We start from the raw sequence: 18,851 nt of genomic DNA on the forward strand, positions 1-18,851 counted from the left end.
TCTCTGTGACTAAATAATGCTTCACCTGGGGAAGAAATAGAGGTGGGAGAAAATGAATGATACCATGGTAACAGCAGATATCGCATTTCAAAAGCTGTACGTGAGGTGTGAGCTTTGTCCGAAGTTGCTGACCTTGTTTGCTTTGAGGGCAGGTGGATTGGGATAACTGGGGGAAAAACCAGTCAGACCTGGAAAGTTTTACATTCTCCACATATCAGCCCTCACTGTTTTGTTTATAACATAACAAGCCAAAAGAACTAAACCATATCCAACGCATCATATAGGATTTATTCATTTTTATTTTTCTAAAAGGAATGGGATTCTATTGAAAAGACCACCGCAATGCTGGCCAGTTACCAGTAAACTGAAGCCTAGAAAATACTCAGTCGGGAACAAAATACTTTTCTGGAATCAAAATATTTAATAGATTCATATCAATTATACCATGTATAAAATTTGTGACTCGCACAGAGCGATGCGAGCCCTTGGGGTGATATGGAGGCAAAAAAGGTCACCACACACAAGGGGCCTAATGATCCATTAAAACAGAATATGCAACGGAATATATAAAATCGACAAACCGCAAAAGGAATTTCGACGCAAGGTTTTTTTTTTCTTTTTTAAGTGCAATAAAAACGGCACAAGACTGATGGAGTGACGAGGCGTCCACGTGACGTATACGGCTGGTGGGGGGGGGGGGGGGGGCGGCAAGAGCGAGAGGAGCACAGTCACTGGGGGAGGGCAACTAGGCGGCCACAGCAGGGGGTGACAATAAGAGCAGGTTTGGAAAGAAAAGCTGCTTTACTTTTAAAGACAATAACCATTATATAGATCTCGACCTGCGTGGGCTGGGATTAAATACACAAGGTCGTAGGGATAAAGGAAGCGTTTTGTGCATACATTTAAAAGGCGATGAGGAACATTTGTGAGTCACAAAAGAACAAGAGATCCTGATCCCCATAGCCACATCCTGGTCCCTGAGGTTGGTCAGTGTCTTTGACCCTTTGCACCTGTTACAGGTGTGGTGGTGCTACAGTGAGCGATGGGGGGGGGGTGGGGTTTACGTGCTGAGGCTCCCCCCCAGGGCGCTGGCTTCGTCTCTCTCCCCGTTCTCCCGACGAGACGATTTGAGCAGCAGGTAGCATTCAGGAGCAGGAGGGCAGGTTATGAGGCTAGGTGATCACGGCCTCGATGGCTGATGGGTGACTGAGCCGGGCATGGGGGGGCAGGGACAGTTACAGATGGCTGGGTGTTGGGGGCTTGTGCGTGCGTGCGTTTGTTGGCGTGCGTCGCTCATTGACGTGCACCTGAGAGCTCATCGGCCCTTGCTGTAGCCGGGGAAGAACTGGTCCAGGAGCCCCTGGAGGGTCTTGTTGAGGAGCATGACGTAATCCTTCCCTAGGTCATGCCGGCACGCAGGGCAGGAGTACACCTCCGCACGGAATGACCTCTGCAGGCACGCCTGGGGCCAGGACAGGGTAGGGTTGCAGAATGAGAATGAGACAAAGCAATGCTATGCCCATAACAGAGCAATCAGGCAGATATGGGGTGTGGAATACTGCATGGTCTTAAAGGGCCGGGCACCTTGCAAACGTTATGGACGCAGGGCGTGGTGACTGGGTGGAACACTAGCTCCTGGCAGCAGACACACATGAAGATCTGCTCCACCTTCCGCAGGAAGTTCTGCACCAACGACACCAGCATCAGCGGTCACTGCGACGGCCCATTTAGTTAAACCCTCTATAACCGTGTTTCCCAGTCTGGTCCTCCAGGAACAACAGACAGTCCAGGTTTTTGCTCCCTCCCAGCTGGGAGGGAAATGTTGACTGTCTGACAGGGAACTGGGAGGGAGCAAAACCATGGACCAACTGTGGGTCCCCAAGGACCGGACTGGCAAACACTGCTCTAGAAGAATAAAGATACTTCAGGCATAAATGAAACTGCAGTTACAAATCGTCCATCTCATCAGCAGTGCACCATTACGCTCCCTGTGCAGACACCCTGCAGGGGTATTATTCTACATTCAAAAGTCATTAATATACCACAGAAATACATGGTACGCACCAACCACACATGCACACTGGATTTATCAGTCAAAATGTATGTATTTGTCTTTTGTTAACTGCGTTTCAATATACTGCATGTACACTATATGGGCAAGTGTATGTGGACACTTAAATAGAAGAATTGTCTAATTATGCCACAGCCATTGCTAAGACAAGTTTATAACTAAGCGCATAGTGATGCAATATTCTGTAACAAACATGAGCAGCAGAATGAGTGGCTGACAGGAAAGGCTGGTGACATTCCGCTTGGTACTGTCACGGGACGTCATCCTTCCAAAAAGTCAGTGTGCCACGTTTCTGCCCTAGGTTGTTCCCCGCATGATAACGGAAATTAGCTTTAATGGTGCATCGTACTATGTTACGTCCGAAATACTATTTCCCAAAACCATCGTACTTTGTTAGTACCACAGTAGTTTGAACCATGTCAGTTCAAGCCACCGTTGTTCGAACTACAATGGTACACAAGGTGCTTGGTGTGAATCATGACAGATCGCTTGCAGGACCTCACAAATTTCATAATAATATTTCTAAATATGACAGTTGTCCCAAAATTAATTTATTGTGTCATTATGCCTGCAAAAATGACATTAAAATCTACAGCATCATAATAATAATAAAATACTTGTATGATGCTTCTTGTAGAGGAAAAAAACAACTTAGTACTTGGCTACAATGCATTTAGTGAAATCAGCTCTATTCTTTTATTTTTTTAATTTTATTACAGATAATCACACTATTCACACTTATAAACTCTTGATCCACTACTGAACATATAGCCTCTTAGTGGCTCAGTGAGTATGATGGATGTTCATCAGGTATCTCACATATGTGGCCATGGGTTTCAATCTAAGTACTGATGCGTCTTTAAAAAATACGGTGTTTAGGGATACAGCGCCGGCAATTTCTCAAGGTAACATGTCACGTGTCTCACGAAAACCCATCTATCAGTCACAGTCCATCCCAGTACACTTGGCAGACAAGCATGCTCACCGGCCCCTCTTTAAGGCAATCCAGAGCCTCATCCCACAGCTTCTTGTTGGGGGTGTCCTCACGGATCAGTGCCAGCTGCTGCTCAGACAGCTGGAAGGACTCGCATGCTTTCGATCTCTTGACCGGGGGTTGCTTCTGGGCCGGGTCTGTGGGAGGGACAGAACCAGGGGCGACAAAGTAGGTCCCCGAGTGTCACTGTTTGATCTAGAAACTGCATGTTAGATGGCGGATAGCAGCCATATCAATAACCTTCCACGGTACAGGTCCTGGACTGACTGTTCCCACATCAGCTAGCATGCTGACCAGCTGTGATTAAAATGTTGTGAAATCTGCCATTATGCTTACAAATTCCTGGTGATATTTATATTTACAAAATAAAGCTGCCATAAATCACTGAAGTATAATGTTAATTATACAATGAGATACATTTTACCAATAAAAAAACGCTTTGAAAAATATTACCATGATTACTATATACACTTTATGCAATTTTTTTAATATTTTTTTTTTATTATATTTGATTTATATTTTAAGGTTTACTAAATACCCTCTGCATACACCCAGCTCCTGAATGCGTAGAAACCGTGCTGTAGGACAGGCTGTACAGCAAACGTATAAATTCAAAATTATTTTTATCGTCGCACAACCACGTTGGTAGAATTTAGATTCACTGCATCTCAGTGCAACTATTGGACACGGTGCAAAGGGCTACAGACATACGATATTCACAGCTCACATTAAAGTCACACCTGCAAACGTGGACGCAGCGGATAACTGTGTCGGATAGTGCAGTTTTTTTCTGGAGCAAATGTAAATGCCGGATATGATACATATAACAAATACCTTTACATTACAATATAGAGAGAGTGCATTGTGAAGCAGAGTTCTGAGTGGCTAACTGGGGGTTAAGAGATTAAAAAAATGTTCCTGTAGCATGTGCTGTTTGTAAATCAGTGCTGACAGAAATATGACAGTAATATTAAATGACGGCAGCTCCCCCTACTGGTGCAGACCTCCAATGAAATCCCCCATTCCAGAAAGAGAGCACAGCAATCAAAGAACGACATGACGGATTAACAGCTCGCAGCATTACGGTCCCGGTGACGGGCGGCGGCAGGGCTCATGCGGACGGCACCACAGCTTCCTACCGGTCTCCTTCCGCTTCTTCACGCTGTTGTTGCACGCTGCCTTGGCCTCGCGTTCCCTCACGTCTTTGTCTTTGTCTTTGTCTTCGTCCACCTCCGCTGCCACCTTGTGCTTATCCTGTACGATCTTCTCTGGGGCGTTCTTCCTCGGCCGGCCCCTCCCGCCGCCCCTCCTACCCCGGGTCCCCCTTCGGACCTCTTTCTTAGTCTTATTGGCCATGGCCTCCAGGTAACCTTCTGGATACTATGGAATTTACATGACATTCTACAGATGACAGGATCAAATATTCCCAAATACTCACATATAATCTCAGATACTGCCACATATTCCCTGATACTCCCCAATACTCCCACATGCCCCCACATACTCTGTGATACTTCCCAATACTCCCACATGCCCCCACATACTGTGATACTCCCCAATACTCCCACATGCCCCCACATACTCTGTGATACTCCCCAATACTCCCACATGCTGCCATACAGTGCACTGAGCTCTGAATAAGCTCATAAACATGACCTTCATAGGTCCTGGAGCCTCCCTTACACGCCAGGCTGTTACTTCATATAAAGGCTTGCTTTCTCCACCATACATTTCTGTTTATACATGGTTATATCAGGGATGAGCGATGCTACGCAGGACAGCAGCTACCTGCACAGACAGCCCCAGCTTCTTGATCCGCTCTGCCCCCTCTGGGGTCCAGGGCGCTGGCTCCTCGTCGTCTCGCCTCAGTAGGTACCGCCAAACCAGGAAGCCACATTTACCAATCTCAGGCCAGTATTTCACCACCTGTGTACAAGTACACACGTGCATTTCACAAGTAGTGATCCATGAAGAGAAAACCCGAGTGAGGCTGCATATGCCGGCTCACACTGCCAAGCTGATCACTATGGCCAGGGCCTGATCACTATGGCCAGGGCCTGATCACTATGGCCAGGGCCTGATCACTATGGCCAGGGCCTGATCACTATGGCCAGGACCTGATCACTATGGCCAGGACGGTAAAGGCAGCGCCACTGGTAGCTTGGGTACCCTGGAGAAACACTCCATCGTGGCTGAGCCCCAGCAACTCTAGATTCCAAAAACTCCCTTCTTGCAAAAGTCCATCAAGACTAGTACCTTATGTCACCAAGAATGTTCCTTCCCCAATCAACCTCATTAATCAGACTCAGACCTCCAGGGGACCCGCACATTAATTCAGCCAGCATCTCATTTATTTACATAAAGGTTCCATTCATTTTATTTATTTCTCTATTGTCTTGTCTTGTTTTTATTGCTCTTTTGCACAACTTCAGCCTCTTATACTATTGTCTGTTGTATCTAGTGTTTTGTTGCCGCATGCTTGCTTATTCTTGCTATTTTTATTTATTTTGACTTCTTGTGACTGCACTGACACGCCACGTCAAATTCCTCATACAAGCAAATGTTTATCCATCCATTTTCTATACCCGCTTCTCCTATGCAGGGTGGCTGGGGTCTCAGGCAGGGAATAACCCCGGATGGGGCAGCAAACCATCGCAGGGCACACACACCAGGCACACCCATAGGCAATAGTTTTGGTGGGGGGGTAAAGTGGAGGAAACCCCACGATGACACGGGGAGAACATGAAAACTCCCCAAATGTAGGGCTGGGACCGAGACTCGAACCCTGGTCAGTGTTCTAAGGGTACAGGCAGGATGGCTCATTAGGGGAACAGCTGCCGTATTTCACAAGCTAAAGTCTGCTTAGGTCTCAGCCTCCACCCAGCAGGTAAGGTCGTGCCCTACCTTGTAGATGCCGTCATACCGGTTCCCTTCTTCGGGGGCATACTTGCTGATGCGCCGCCCCTTCGAGCTACGGACCACCCGGACCGGCTTGCCCGCTCTCCAGTTCCTGGACTCTGCCCCGTCCTTGTCATTGAGAGGTGCATCACAGTTGAGTGCCAGAGCCCTGTGGGACACGGGTCGTGCCATTTACTCGACCGGTTAATGAATTTAACAAGGCATCCTTAACAAGACATCATCAGCGTAAATGGGAACAATCTGTCGTTTTAGGCTCATCCAAAACTCCTTTAGATCAGCTTCTACAATCATTTATTTAAAGATATTATTGATCCCACACACAAAAAAAAAAAATCAGTAAGAGATGGTGTCTAGCCACAAAAAGTTACACACACTGAATCATGGAATCACATACAAATGACCCAAGCTAGCGTTTTATGACCATTTTACAGTCTAATTCTTAAAATTTGTGTACAAATGGAAGGAAGGAAGGGTTAGACAAGTGTTATTCTAGTTTAAATGCAATATTCCTTTTTTACCCAAATGGCTGGATGAAGGTCCACGATGCTGATCCTACAGCAGGTATGCGAGTACCTGTTATAGTGGGTCAAAGTTTGGTCAAAGCAGTGCTCCCCAATGCGCTTGTTCCCCGACAGGTCGCGCCCCCCGCTCCCCGTGTAGGTGAACTCGTCGCCCCTGTCCTGAGGGGCAGAGACAGAGGCGGAGACAGCCGCGGTCAAAGACACAGCGTGTGAAATGCATATAAGCAGCACACCCAAGACTGCAAGACCCCAACAGGAGACGATACGGGCGTAGGGCGGGGGGGGGGGGGGGGCGATACTCGAAAGGTGGTGACCCCCCGTTTTCCATCCCTGTTGAGGCCAGCAGTCTGTGATAGCGAATGTCAAGTTAACGAGGAGGACACTGCAGACTGACTTCAGGCTCAGACTCGCACAGGTATCATTTATTCTTTTCAGAAATTGAAAACCCGGCTGAATTTCTATTAATGTGCGACGTACAGAGGTATTTATTAGGTAAGGAGCATGCACTGATTACAGCGTCTATATATTATACCAGTGCTACAACAACAGAAATAATGAAGTACTAACTCTATTAACTAGGATCACTTGAAGATATATTCATAACAAATGCCTGGGAAATACCTAAATCAGACCACTTTACCATGGTAAAACAATAATACATATAAACATTGTGTGCCTCTGTTCCTGAAGACAATCTTTGAGGCTAGAGTACAACTGAACTATCAAGTCAAGTTGTAAAAAGGAAAGACTGCATCCATATTTACTTATACAGCTCTGGAAAAAAATAAGAGACCACAGTAAAATGTTCATTTTCACTCATTTTTCAGGTTATGGGAATGTGTCAGTGTAAAATATAAATCTTTTTATACAAACTCCAGCTTGGCTCATCCCTGCTTCTCACTGATGAAGGGCTTCTTCCTTGCTTTGTGGGTCTTCAGTCCTGCTTCTAGGAGCCTGATATGAACTGTCCTAGCAGTGCACTTCACACCTACACTTAATGTTTCCCATTGTTTTTGAAGGTCACTTGATCTCATTCTCCGATTCATGAGGCACTGTTGGGTAAGTCGACAGTCATCTCTGACATTAGAAAGTTGCTTCTGCCCTCTACCTGGCTGGTTTTTAGTCATTCCCACTGTCTCCTGCTTCACCTTATTCTTGTGTATTGCTGTCATGGAAACTTTGAGCCAGGAAGCATCCTGTCTGACCGTGTAGCCTTCTGCCAGCAGAACCAGGATTAAAAATGCTTGTTAAAAATCTTTAAAAAATATCAAGTGGTCTCTTACTTTTTTCCAGAGCTGTATATTTAAATCAGAAAATAGGATGTGCTACAGAACCAGAGAGGACAGAATGGGGAGGGATGGCGGCCTGACCTGCCCAGAGCTGATGGACACCTACCACTTCATCTTCAAAGCCTCCAGCCAGCACCAGCGAGTAGGAGCCATCGTTACTCCTGCCATGGATGCCGCCCACGTGGGGCCTGTGGACCCCAGCCTCACTCACCTGGAGGTAAAGAGCAGAGGTGGAAAGTTCTAGTCCAGAAATTACAAATCCAGACCAAGATTTTGCTTCAACCAACCAGTTGAGTATAAAGAGTCACATTTACAGAGTACTCAACTGGTTGGTTGAAACAAAATCTTGGTCTGGATTTGTACTTTCTGGACCTGAACTTTCCACCTCTGGTAAAGCCAAAGCATGTAGCATATGCTGTAGGTGCTGGCTAGCTCTCAGCCTCGCATCTGCATGAAGGTAACCCCCAAGCTTGGGGTGGAACTGGTCTAACCTGCACTCGAAACTTCCATGTGGTTCCCACAGGCACACCTGGTATGGGCCCGTAGTGGTTGGATGGGACGATGGTGCATTCCTTAGTGCGCCCCACACAGGCCATTCCCTGCAGCACACACAATAATGTCAGACATATGCTGCTGTTGCACCTTAATGCAGAATGGTGTTTCCCGAAACGGTCCTTGAGGACCCCCCCCCGTCAGTCTATGTGGCCTGTCTGGGGGTTCCCAAGGACCGGTTTGAGAAACACTGATATACAGTAGGATATCAGTGATAGAAAGGGAGACGTATTCATTCTTAATCCTCAATAATCTGTAGTATTGAACCCTTGAACCAAGGCTCACAGCTCGGCCTAGCATTCCTGCACATAACAAAAAAAAAGCTGACAGCCCAGCCAAACCCTTTTTTGGAGGTTTTGGGGGTTGCAGGGGGCTCTTTTGTTGTCAGCTACTGTATAGATGTGTGCTCTTAGAAGCCAAATTTCCTGGGGAAAAAAAAACCCAGGATGCGAGAAAGGGGTGAGAAAACGTCCCAGAGTCACGGCGCCTCATCGAGTGCTTCGTCACGCGTACTAAGCCAATGCTTCACAGATAATAAATCAGTGCAGTTAAATGCAGCTGCTTGCAGTTTACAGCAGACCACTCATCTTACAAGCAACATCTCCAGTATTCCCGAACCCCCCCCAGCCCCTCAGCTTGGGCTGGTACAGTATAACACAGACCCACACACCCAAACAACATTACCGCTGTAATGATTCATTCAACCAACGACTGTGTTTCGCTTTCCGGTTTGATCTACAAAAAAGATCTGTGGTCTGCAACCTTGACCAAACCCGAGGAACAAATTGCTCTCCCCACTGGCAGAACTGGGACTCTGATCTTGTCTTCATTGGTTCTGTTTACAGTTTTAGCTGACTAATGCAAATGTCAGTCCCTCAAAGACCCGTGTACTTACTGTCGAGCTTTGCCACAGCACTCAATTACTGCAGCAAACTCAGTCTATTACACTATTAATTATAACGTGTACTTTCTATTCAACTGCACGCCACTTGTCACTCCACTGAAACAGCTGGTACAACTAAAGGAATTTATATCAACAAACAACAGAATCTTGATGGCTGTGAGAAACACACATACACCGACTCCCCCCACCCCCAAACCACTTAAATTTGCATTTATTTTATTTACAGAGGCTTATATCCAAAGTGACATTTGAGAAAGCAGGGTCAGACAGTTCCTGGATTAACAGGGGTGGGGGATTAACATGGGATCTGAACATACGATCATGAGCAACCTGCAGATCCACACACCTGCCCCTGTTGTCCTTCTAAAGCAGTGTTTCCTGAGCAGGTCTATGGGGCCCTACAGACACCTACATCTGCTGCTTCAATTTGGTGAGATTTGTCTTGAAACAGAATCAGGTGTAGATCTTGGCATGTGCTGCTTGGGAGACCCAAAAAAACCCATGAAATTCTGCCTACCCTGCTGCCTGTGATGGTTCCTACTACCTGTGATTTTGTTGCGAAATGTTTGGACTGTGGACTGTCTGGCAGGGAGCTGGGAGGAAGCAAAAACACGGACCCTCTGGGGGGTCCCGAGGACCGGGTTAAGAAACACAGCTCTAAAGGAACCAGCTTCAATTCACCCGATTGGCAGCTTCCACAGTATCCGGCCCCCGTTAGCCCCCGTTAGCCCCCAGCAAGCCCCAGGTAGCCCTCACCTTCCCCCAGTCTCTCTGGCTCTCAGTGTGTGCTGATGGCATCTTGGCCCTCTTCTTGCTGGCCTTCAACTTCTCCCCGGCCTTCACCACCTCGCTGGTGTCATTCTTGCATGTTGGGCAGTACCTACAGGGAAGCACCGTGGACTGAATACAAGGGGGACTGTGCACATTGCTGTGTGGAGAAAGTCTCTTTCCCACACAAACGAACTCTAAGATTTCACTACACTAAATTTACCATGAAATGATACACTTTGCTGCTGTCATTTAATGCGCAATTACAAAAGGCAACGTGGTGGCTCAGTTTCAACATTTATCTCAAAGTGCCTACTGTAAATTACCTATAAAAGGGCATGTGACGACTATTTCATTTATTAATTCAATAAATCTTTGTCTTAATAAAATGATTCATGCAAAGCTGTCTGTCTGGCATTTCCTTGAACTACCCCTTAGAATGAGTTATCAAAAAAGAATAAAATATGAGAAAAGTAGATGCTGACAGAACGGCAGCAATGTAATCCCTGGCTGTCCCTGTCACCCCCCCCCCCTCCCCCCCCACCATGTAATCCCAACTCCTCCCACACCCCCAAACTCCACAATCTATAGCCCCCTACAAACTCTCCCCACCTCCAAAGAAAATCAATATTAAAAGCCCAGCTTTGTGTGGTTTGTCTTAATGTAATCAGGTCCAGAACAAAATCACTAAGAGTGCATCTGAAATTAGGGAGGAGGAATGACCCTTGCAACCACATCACAGTCATGGAGTGATCAACCTCTTCCTGAGGGTGCACATTATTAAATTTGAGGGTGCACTGCTTCAATCTTGGTGTAATTTGTCCTAAATAGGCCCCAGACACACAGTGCTCCTGGGAAATTTGAAAAAGATCCATCACATACTATAAGAGTTACTGTATTCACCAGCTCAAGTGTCTTCTGATCCTTTGCTGCCACCTAGAACGGTGGCTTCAATTTTGGTAAGATTTGTCTTGAAATTAAATCAGGTATAGATCTTCCTCCATACATTTTTTTGTGAAGTGGTAAAAAAAAAATCCATTCAATGCTTTTTGAATTATTGCGTTCACAGGTTTCTTTTGCACTGATTTCCTTTCCCTTTCCTGCCATTAAGCGGAGTTGCTTCATTTTTGGTGCAATTTGTCTCAAAATTTGAGCAATTCCAAACCTTCACTGATACAATGTGTCTATGGTTTCAAAAATGTCTGTCAAACACATTTTGAGGTACTACACTGATGAAAAAGTGTCTACGGTTCCACAAGTGGCAGAAAGGTTCCAAAACTTTATACATTCCCAATTCGTGGAATACTAAATAAATAAATAAATAAACGTATTTACAAAAATATCACCAAAAGCAGCTACCCTTTTTCAGGTCAAAATGCATTCTAACTACTTAGAATAATCAGGTTTGCGACATGCCCCGTTGGCATAGTCGTATGTTGGCCACACAAAAAATTAGCAGACACATTCCGCAACAGCCCAGATGGACAGATTTCTCAGAATGTCAGTGATGTCTAGACGTTCACCATAGAAACTGTTTTATTAGTAAGCAATTTAACAAACTGCAGCCATTCCTTCCCGCCTGTGTACCTTACACAATGCATCCGTTGTTTGGATGGATAACCACAGCTGAAACAAATTACTGTTTTACGTTCATGGCTGAATTCCTCCCTGTCGACTTCATATAGAAACCAAGCCACGCCATGAAGAACGGAGCCGGCCCGGCTTACCAGTCCTCGTCGTCGGGGACGGTGGCCAGCGGAGGGGTCAGGCAGTAGATGTGGAAGGCCATGTTGCATTCGTCACACAGCAGCTGCATGTGAGCGTCCTGCTTGCCGCCGCACACACAGCACGAGCAGAAGCGGCACTCCAGCTCTGGGTCAGCCTTACAGTGCTTACATTCTGGCCCGGTCTTCCCTACACTCACACACACACACACACACACACACACACACACACACACACACACACACACACAAAGACAAAGGCCCGCAGCTCAATCATAGCTTCTAATATAAATTGTACTGAATTTACTGTGTTATATCACTACTAATGTGCACTATCAAAATAATTACAGTCATTTAGCAGACGCTAAGACATGGCAGAGTAATGAAAGCATGGGTACAGTATTCAGGGACAGCCAGCACCCCGGCAGACGTCTCAGGTTAAGGCCCTTTGCCCTGGAGCACAGAACCCTAACATGCTCATTAAAACATCACATTCATTTTTTTTCCAGTGTCAGGTCAGGTGCACCTGCATTCACTCCTAAACTGATGCCTGTCATCCAGTCTGGCTGCATACTCAGACGGGGTTACATTGAGGTTGAGGCACAACATTTACAAAACATCCCGGAGCAGGTGCATGCTGGGATACCATCCCCATGTCTCTGAGCCGGAACACCGCTTCGCCGGCAGCTCTCCACCCGTGGGAGGGCAGCTTTGAGGCGGTGATGCACCTCCCTCCGGCGACAGGTAGCCTACGCCTAGCCCCCCTGCCCAGGCCTACGTTTGAAAGGCCCCTCAGCCGCCGATAGGGGGGGCGCGCCGGCTCTCTCAATCTTGTAAATCTCATCCAGAAGGATGATCTTGCAGTCGCACAGGACATCATCGCAGTCCCTGTAACACAAAGCAGACAGTGTGGGAGGGGAGCGAGGCTTATGATGGGGGAGAGCAAGTGCCATAGGGTGGGGTGGGGGGGGGGGGGCAGTAGGGCCCATGATGGGAGAGTAGCAAGCCTTCGGGGGGGACATTAAGGCCCATGGTGGGAAGGGGGGCATAATCCCCATTATGGGGGGGGGGGGGGGATGGGGGGGCAGGAAGGTCCATGATGGGGGAACGACAAAATCATCATTAAGGGGGGTGGGGGGGGGAGGTAAGGCTCATGATAGGGTGGGAGCAGGGGGGGGGGGCAGTAAGGCTCATGATAGGGTGGGAGCAGGGGGGGGGGCAGTAAGGCTCATGATAGGGTGGGAGCAGGGGGGGGGGCAGTAAGGCTCATGATAGGGTGGGAGCAGGGGGGGCAGTAAGGCTCATGATAGGGTGGGAGCAATCCCTATTAGGGGAGGGGGGGATTACAAACTCACTGTACATCTATATAAGATGTATAATAAACACATACTTTTAAAATATATTAACACTTTAGCCCATTAAAACTGACGGAAAATTACTTCAATTTAATTCCTTCTCGGAGTGTTCAGTATTAAGTATCTGTTAAATATTCAGTGGTCTGGAATGATCCCAGTGCCCTTATTACATTATGTAAATTATGTTAACTGAAGTTGAAAATGACACATAAACCATTTAGTCGAGACAGAGTATAAACAAGCGTCTCGGCGAGTGTCGCCCGTAAACAGAGCTGAACTTTTCAACACGGTTAGAGAAAAGCATCTCATAAACACGGTGAATCGCTGAATATCAGCTGCAGGGATGAATCAAACCATGTTTCAAAATAGGCCCGTCCATAGAGCAGGAATTTTTGCTGCTAGGATATGAAAGGACGACAGCATTTGGCAGCTACGAACATGCTCATTTCCTTCCTTTAAATGCTGACCTTTTCTCACATGTTAGCTCTTAACTGAATACAGCCATCTTGGATCTTTGTTAGTACTGTTCTTACCGCAGCAGGAGTTTTGCCCGGACCTCCTTCTTAGTCCTGGAGATTTCATTTAGAGCCGTGATCTCAGCATCGAACCAGAAGCCCCTCTCCTCGGGGACGTCAATGTTGTAGTTCACCATGACGACCTGGCCCAGCTTCAGCTGATCCCATTTGAGCAGGGTCCGAGCACGGGGCCGGACGTATTTCGCGCACATTTCCACGACTCCATTTTCCGGGTAGCTACAGGACAAATGACAGAAAAATGTCTGGATACCAACGCAACATTCAGGAGAAAAAAAAAGCGATCTCAAAATTGGTTGATAAAAATTAATAAAACGACACATATCTAGGGCTGTGTTAATAAATTAATAGTACTGGGTCCAATACAGTGCGAATGCACTCATCTTCGTGACAATGTGCCGATACCTGTAATCCATAACAAGTGATAACGTATCAGCGATATCATTAATGAGCAAAATGGGACCACAAGGGCTTGTGGTGTGGAAGGTGCTTCCAAACTAACAACCAAAAAGCACAGCGAACTGCAAACTGTACACTTCTGAACTATCAACAGGAGACATGAAACATACAGCACAAGCAGTCTAATTAAACATCTAAAAACTAAACAAAAGAAAGAGCATGACTAAACTGCCACCAGCAGCACTCTGCAACAACCCACCCCGCATAGAATAGCACCGAGAGACAAAATATCAAACGATAATCCTCGTGCGGTGAGAATAACAAAAACGCTTACGCGGTATATTGTTCTGAGTAAGGACCTGACGTAACGAGTTTGTGAACCACCGCTTTAGATGGTTTGAGACGGCCTGCAGTGTTTTTAAATCATAATTAAATCTGACCCACCAACCCATCATTTTACACAGAGACTCAGTTGACAAGTTTTAACACCGAATGTTTAGCAGATCATCCGCATATCGTTTTTTTCCCCCTTGCTTTCACGTTTTTTTTCTTTTTTTAGCTAAAAAATGTGTTTCCCCTCATGTTTTCTTGTGTGTGTGTCTATTATTGTTTACAATGTATTTCTAAATTAAAATATCACATTAGACACCACTCAGCCATAAGTACTTATTTAGGTGTTTACACGTGTCCTCTTCAATGGGTGAGGTGAGAAAGACCCATTCAGGCTGACAGCCCTGGACAGAATCGGAGAGACATCACACGCACCAGACACCCTCCTTCCATAATACTTTATCTCAGGATACATTCAGACACACTGACATCAGCTTTGTAGATCTGAACAGACGGCTAATGCTAACATGAGACAAGTGTGAGCGCTGACAGAAACATGGCCGAGAGGGAGAGGCTCAGAGCTGCCAGGACAACCAGGCCTTGCAAAGCATGCAGATGTGCGAAGGTCCAGTTATCACTGGTGAGGACGGCTGGGAAAACAAATACTGATCTGATGTCCACGTGAGAAGACATAACTGAGACTTAGTCTTAGTGTGCGGCAGCTTCCATAATGCTCCTGGTCAGGTGGGGGTGCCGTGGTGGGCAGTCAACACACACAAATAGCTCCACTCATCCACTTTCTGGAACATTATACTGCAATAAAACAGGATTGGCTTGCTATCACTTTGTGAAGAAAGGATATTAAGGTGTGGCAATTTAGACTGCTACTAGAAAGCAGCATGGAAGGGGACTAACGAATGCCCTCTTGTGGGATTTAGCAAACAAAGGAAGCTGGCAATAGCTGTTGATAGAGCAGGACCTTCTCTCAGAGTTGGGCTTTGGGCAGTTAATACCACTCAGAGCTAATCACAGCAGCTTAATGCCTGCACCCCTCTAACCTTCACTAAAGTCAAATTTAATGGCCATTGTCACATTCCTCTATTTCCAAAGGCACAAACAAAAGTAGAGAGAAGTGTACACATCACAAGCCCTACAATATTTTAAATAAAAATAGTGCAAAAGCAGGGCTGACCCCTGGCTAATTTCTGCATTTCCCTGTACGCGGTGAATATTCCCTGATGATACTTGTGTGACTGGTGGCAATGCCATTTCCGGGCACGGCAATCCAAGCCTGATAAACGGCAAGCTCACGCTTCCATGTGGATTAAGGGGCGACGCCGAAGCCCGGGCAGCAATTATCTAGCGAGAGCTGAACGCGCCGAAAAAGAACAGCGGCCATTTTGTCCTCCTTCAGGCGCGCTCACTGTGCCTGCACATGCTCAACAGCGCCGAGTCCCACGAACAGGAAGCATGTACCTCCATCGTCCGCGATACAGCACACACACACAGATAATGAACGGAAACACCAATAAACACAGCAACGACCACTCCGCTCTGTTAGTATAAGTGGATATTAGGTGGTCCGTCACTGAATGCCAAGCCCTTCTCGCAGATAACTGCTCTGTCCAGATTTTCTTCCACATAATTACACTGTGTCAAGTAAAACATTTCATGGAAGTGCTGTATATTTGGTTTTATACAATTATATAGTCTGCGATGGGTTGACACCCTGCCCTGGGTTATTCTGTGCTTTGCTCTCATTGCATCCAGGTTTGGGTCCAGACCCTTGTGGGTTTGGAAAAGAGACAGATGGATGGACAGTTATACTGCTTGATACACATATTATCAAATATTTTTATTTGCAATGCAAACTGCATTTTGTAAAATATACATTTTGCACATTATGTATACATATATATATATATATGTATGTATATATAAACACAAACACAATTCAGTGGAAAATTCTTTCTTTTTTTTAAGAAGGTGGATGCAGTGAGTGGCTCAGCGTGTGGTACATGTGGGTTGGGGGTTTGCAACCTTGCCTCAGCTGTGTGTGTGGAGTCTCTGTGCCCCCCCACCACAGTCCAAAGACTTGCAGTTAGGTTAACTGGTGTCTCCAGATTGCCTGTGGTGTGTTACTGTGATTTGGGCCCACGGACCCTGACCAGGAGAAGTGGTTGCCTATTTATCTGTAACCCATTAAGGGGGAGGGGGAGGGGGAGGGGCGGGACAACGGAACATCAACCAGAGCTATAGGGGCAACACAGCGGCACAGTGGTTAGTACTGCTGGCTCACAACTCTGGGACCAGGGTTCACCTTTCTGCCATGGCATGTTCTCCCCATGCTGTCATGGGGATTCCCCCCAGGTACTGCAGTTTCACCCCCACAGTCCAAAAACGTGCTGGAGGTAACTGGAGTTACCAAACTGGGTGCGTGCGTGTGCGTGTGCGTGTGCGTGTGCGTGTGCGTGTGCGTGTACCCTGCAGTGGGTGGGTTGTTCCCTGCCTTGTGCCCATAGACTCCATAGCCCCATGACCCTGAATAGGATAAGCGGTTACAGATCATGGATGGATGGCACTGGGCTATGTTAACACCAGTGAATGTCACCACATACCCAGTGAGGACCCAGCCAGCAGTGTGACGGATGGCTCAGAGGAACAAGGAAAACACTTAAACAACATCTTTTAGTTTGCCAGGTTGGCACAGACCTTCAGCACAAGCAGAATCCTTTGCTAAAAAGTTCTAGCTTTTCTCTCATACACGTTAGCACTGTTGCCTCACACCTCTGGGGCCAGGGTTCGAGGTTCTGCCATGGCTCTATGGGTGAGGAGTTTGGATGTCCATACATGTGAAACAGCGACTTTACCTCAAGTTTCCCCACAGGCTGAAAAACACACAAACAAAATATTTTGTGCACGCTTTATCAAACGACTTGCTAGCTGTGGACTAAGCTATACCAGCACCTACTATACCTTGGGAAGGCAATTACCCATTCTACCACAATAAGTTATTTATGCACATATACTTTATATTTTATAAAAGCTGGCAATCGGGCACTTAGAAAGAGGGACAGCACCTCCAGGGCTGGGGATATAATCTCCACCCTGAGCATGTGCAGTGTGCAGTGTGCAGTGTGCATACTCTCCTCATGTCACGCATTCCAGCCACACTACAAAGATACCTGGTTGAGGTTAACTGGCATTTTAAGCTGCCCATAATATATGAATGCAAGTGACAATGGACTGGCATCCTGACTGGGGTGTACCCCCTTCCTGCACCCCCAGGTGATAAATCTCCATCTGTAATGCTTATTTTAAGCATAATTACAAATCAGCTTGGCAAATTCACAACTTTAATTCATGCAGACGTTCAAATGCATACAGATTAAGTTTTTAAATTCAGCTGAAAAACACAGATACCCAGAAAGTCTCAGATAAATGGAAAAACCAGACAGAGCTAAACTCCTTCCCAGACCGTTATATAACTTTGATCCATTGAAAAGTATAAATATAACAGAATTATTCCTAAATTTGTTTTGCCCCAAATGCCTGCAGACACCACAGATAGTCACCATGTTTATTGTTGAAGGGTTTGTAAGGGGAAAGAGAGTTACTGAGGTTTTAAAAAGACATGTTTTCATCCCACGGCTTCGGATACCAGACCCATCGCACGATTCAAAATCCTTTCTGGGCTTCATTTGGATTCCTCTGGGTTTCTGCTGAAGTCTAAGCACTTTTGTCAATGCCAGAGAGACCAGTCCATTCCGTGTGCTGGTGAAGTGCCTTCAATCATCCTACCCATGCTGACTCCCAAAAATACTGGCAGACGGTTCTTTTTTAATAATCCGACCATAAACAAGAAAAGGCACATATAAACAAAAGGCATTAGTCAGAGGAATAAGAGTTCACACTTACACAAAAACGTGCTACTATGTTTTGGCAGTCGATATTTCATCCATTCTAAAAGCACACAAACACATTACGTAGAAATGATATGAATCATAAGCAGTTATTACCTTCTGTTGTAACAAGCTTTAAATGAATTGTTTAAGGAAGTTACCCCGGTATTAAAATACAGGCCAAAAGGAGTCAAAAGGGATGACTTCACGTTCTCAGTAAATGCAGTTCTTGCACTGACGCACAGCAATCCCAAAATGCACCCAGGCATGCGAACTACCATCCAAAGTAATTACTGTCATGAACGAAGTAAGCGGATTTCATTCACTGGATTCTTCCCTAAACAATATGGAGGGAACTATACCAGTGAGTTTGTGGGAGTGTTACTTACACAAAAATGTTCTAAGGGAAGAACGAAAAATGAACCAATCAGATTGTAGAGGAGGTGGGTCCAAGCAACCAGAGGAGGAGGGACCAAGACATCGGATTAGTTGGCCCTGGCTCTTCTAGTTGGTTGGACCCACAACCTCTACCATCTGATTGGTTATCTCTCTGAACCAATCATTTTTCTTTCTGCCCTCAGAACATTTTT

The 18,851-nt window shown here is 46.1% G+C and overlaps 1 protein-coding gene across 2 annotated transcripts in view; it reads right to left on the reverse strand.

Annotated features, from left to right (window-relative positions):
• Positions 1-398: 398 nt before the first annotated feature.
• The window catches only part of LOC111838291 (E3 ubiquitin-protein ligase UHRF2-like), a 40,127-nt gene continuing 21,674 nt past the window's right edge, over positions 399-18,851 (reverse strand). Inside the window, exons 4-16 of one of the 2 annotated variants that reach the window (XM_023801131.2) lie at positions 13,631-13,849; positions 12,521-12,630; positions 11,746-11,932; positions 10,007-10,130; positions 8,286-8,393; positions 7,901-8,005; positions 6,558-6,664; positions 5,970-6,132; positions 4,854-4,991; positions 4,205-4,445; positions 3,057-3,202; positions 1,585-1,683; positions 399-1,462 (exon numbers count right to left, since the gene is read on the reverse strand). In XM_023801131.2, coding sequence (XP_023656899.2) covers positions 1,316-1,462; positions 1,585-1,683; positions 3,057-3,202; positions 4,205-4,445; positions 4,854-4,991; positions 5,970-6,132; positions 6,558-6,664; positions 7,901-8,005; positions 8,286-8,393; positions 10,007-10,130; positions 11,746-11,932; positions 12,521-12,630; positions 13,631-13,849 — 1,894 coding nt within the window. In that variant the 3' untranslated portion in view covers positions 399-1,315. Of the gene's footprint in view, positions 1,463-1,584; positions 1,684-3,056; positions 3,203-4,204; positions 4,446-4,853; positions 4,992-5,969; positions 6,133-6,502; positions 6,665-7,875; positions 8,006-8,285; positions 8,394-10,006; positions 10,131-11,745; positions 11,933-12,520; positions 12,631-13,630; positions 13,850-18,851 lie in introns of both variants that reach the window. The other variant, XM_023801138.2, reaches the window with a different exon arrangement.

This window comes from Paramormyrops kingsleyae, chromosome 2 (genome assembly GCF_048594095.1).
Source record: "Paramormyrops kingsleyae isolate MSU_618 chromosome 2, PKINGS_0.4, whole genome shotgun sequence".
Taxonomy (NCBI): Eukaryota; Metazoa; Chordata; class Actinopteri; order Osteoglossiformes; family Mormyridae; genus Paramormyrops; species Paramormyrops kingsleyae.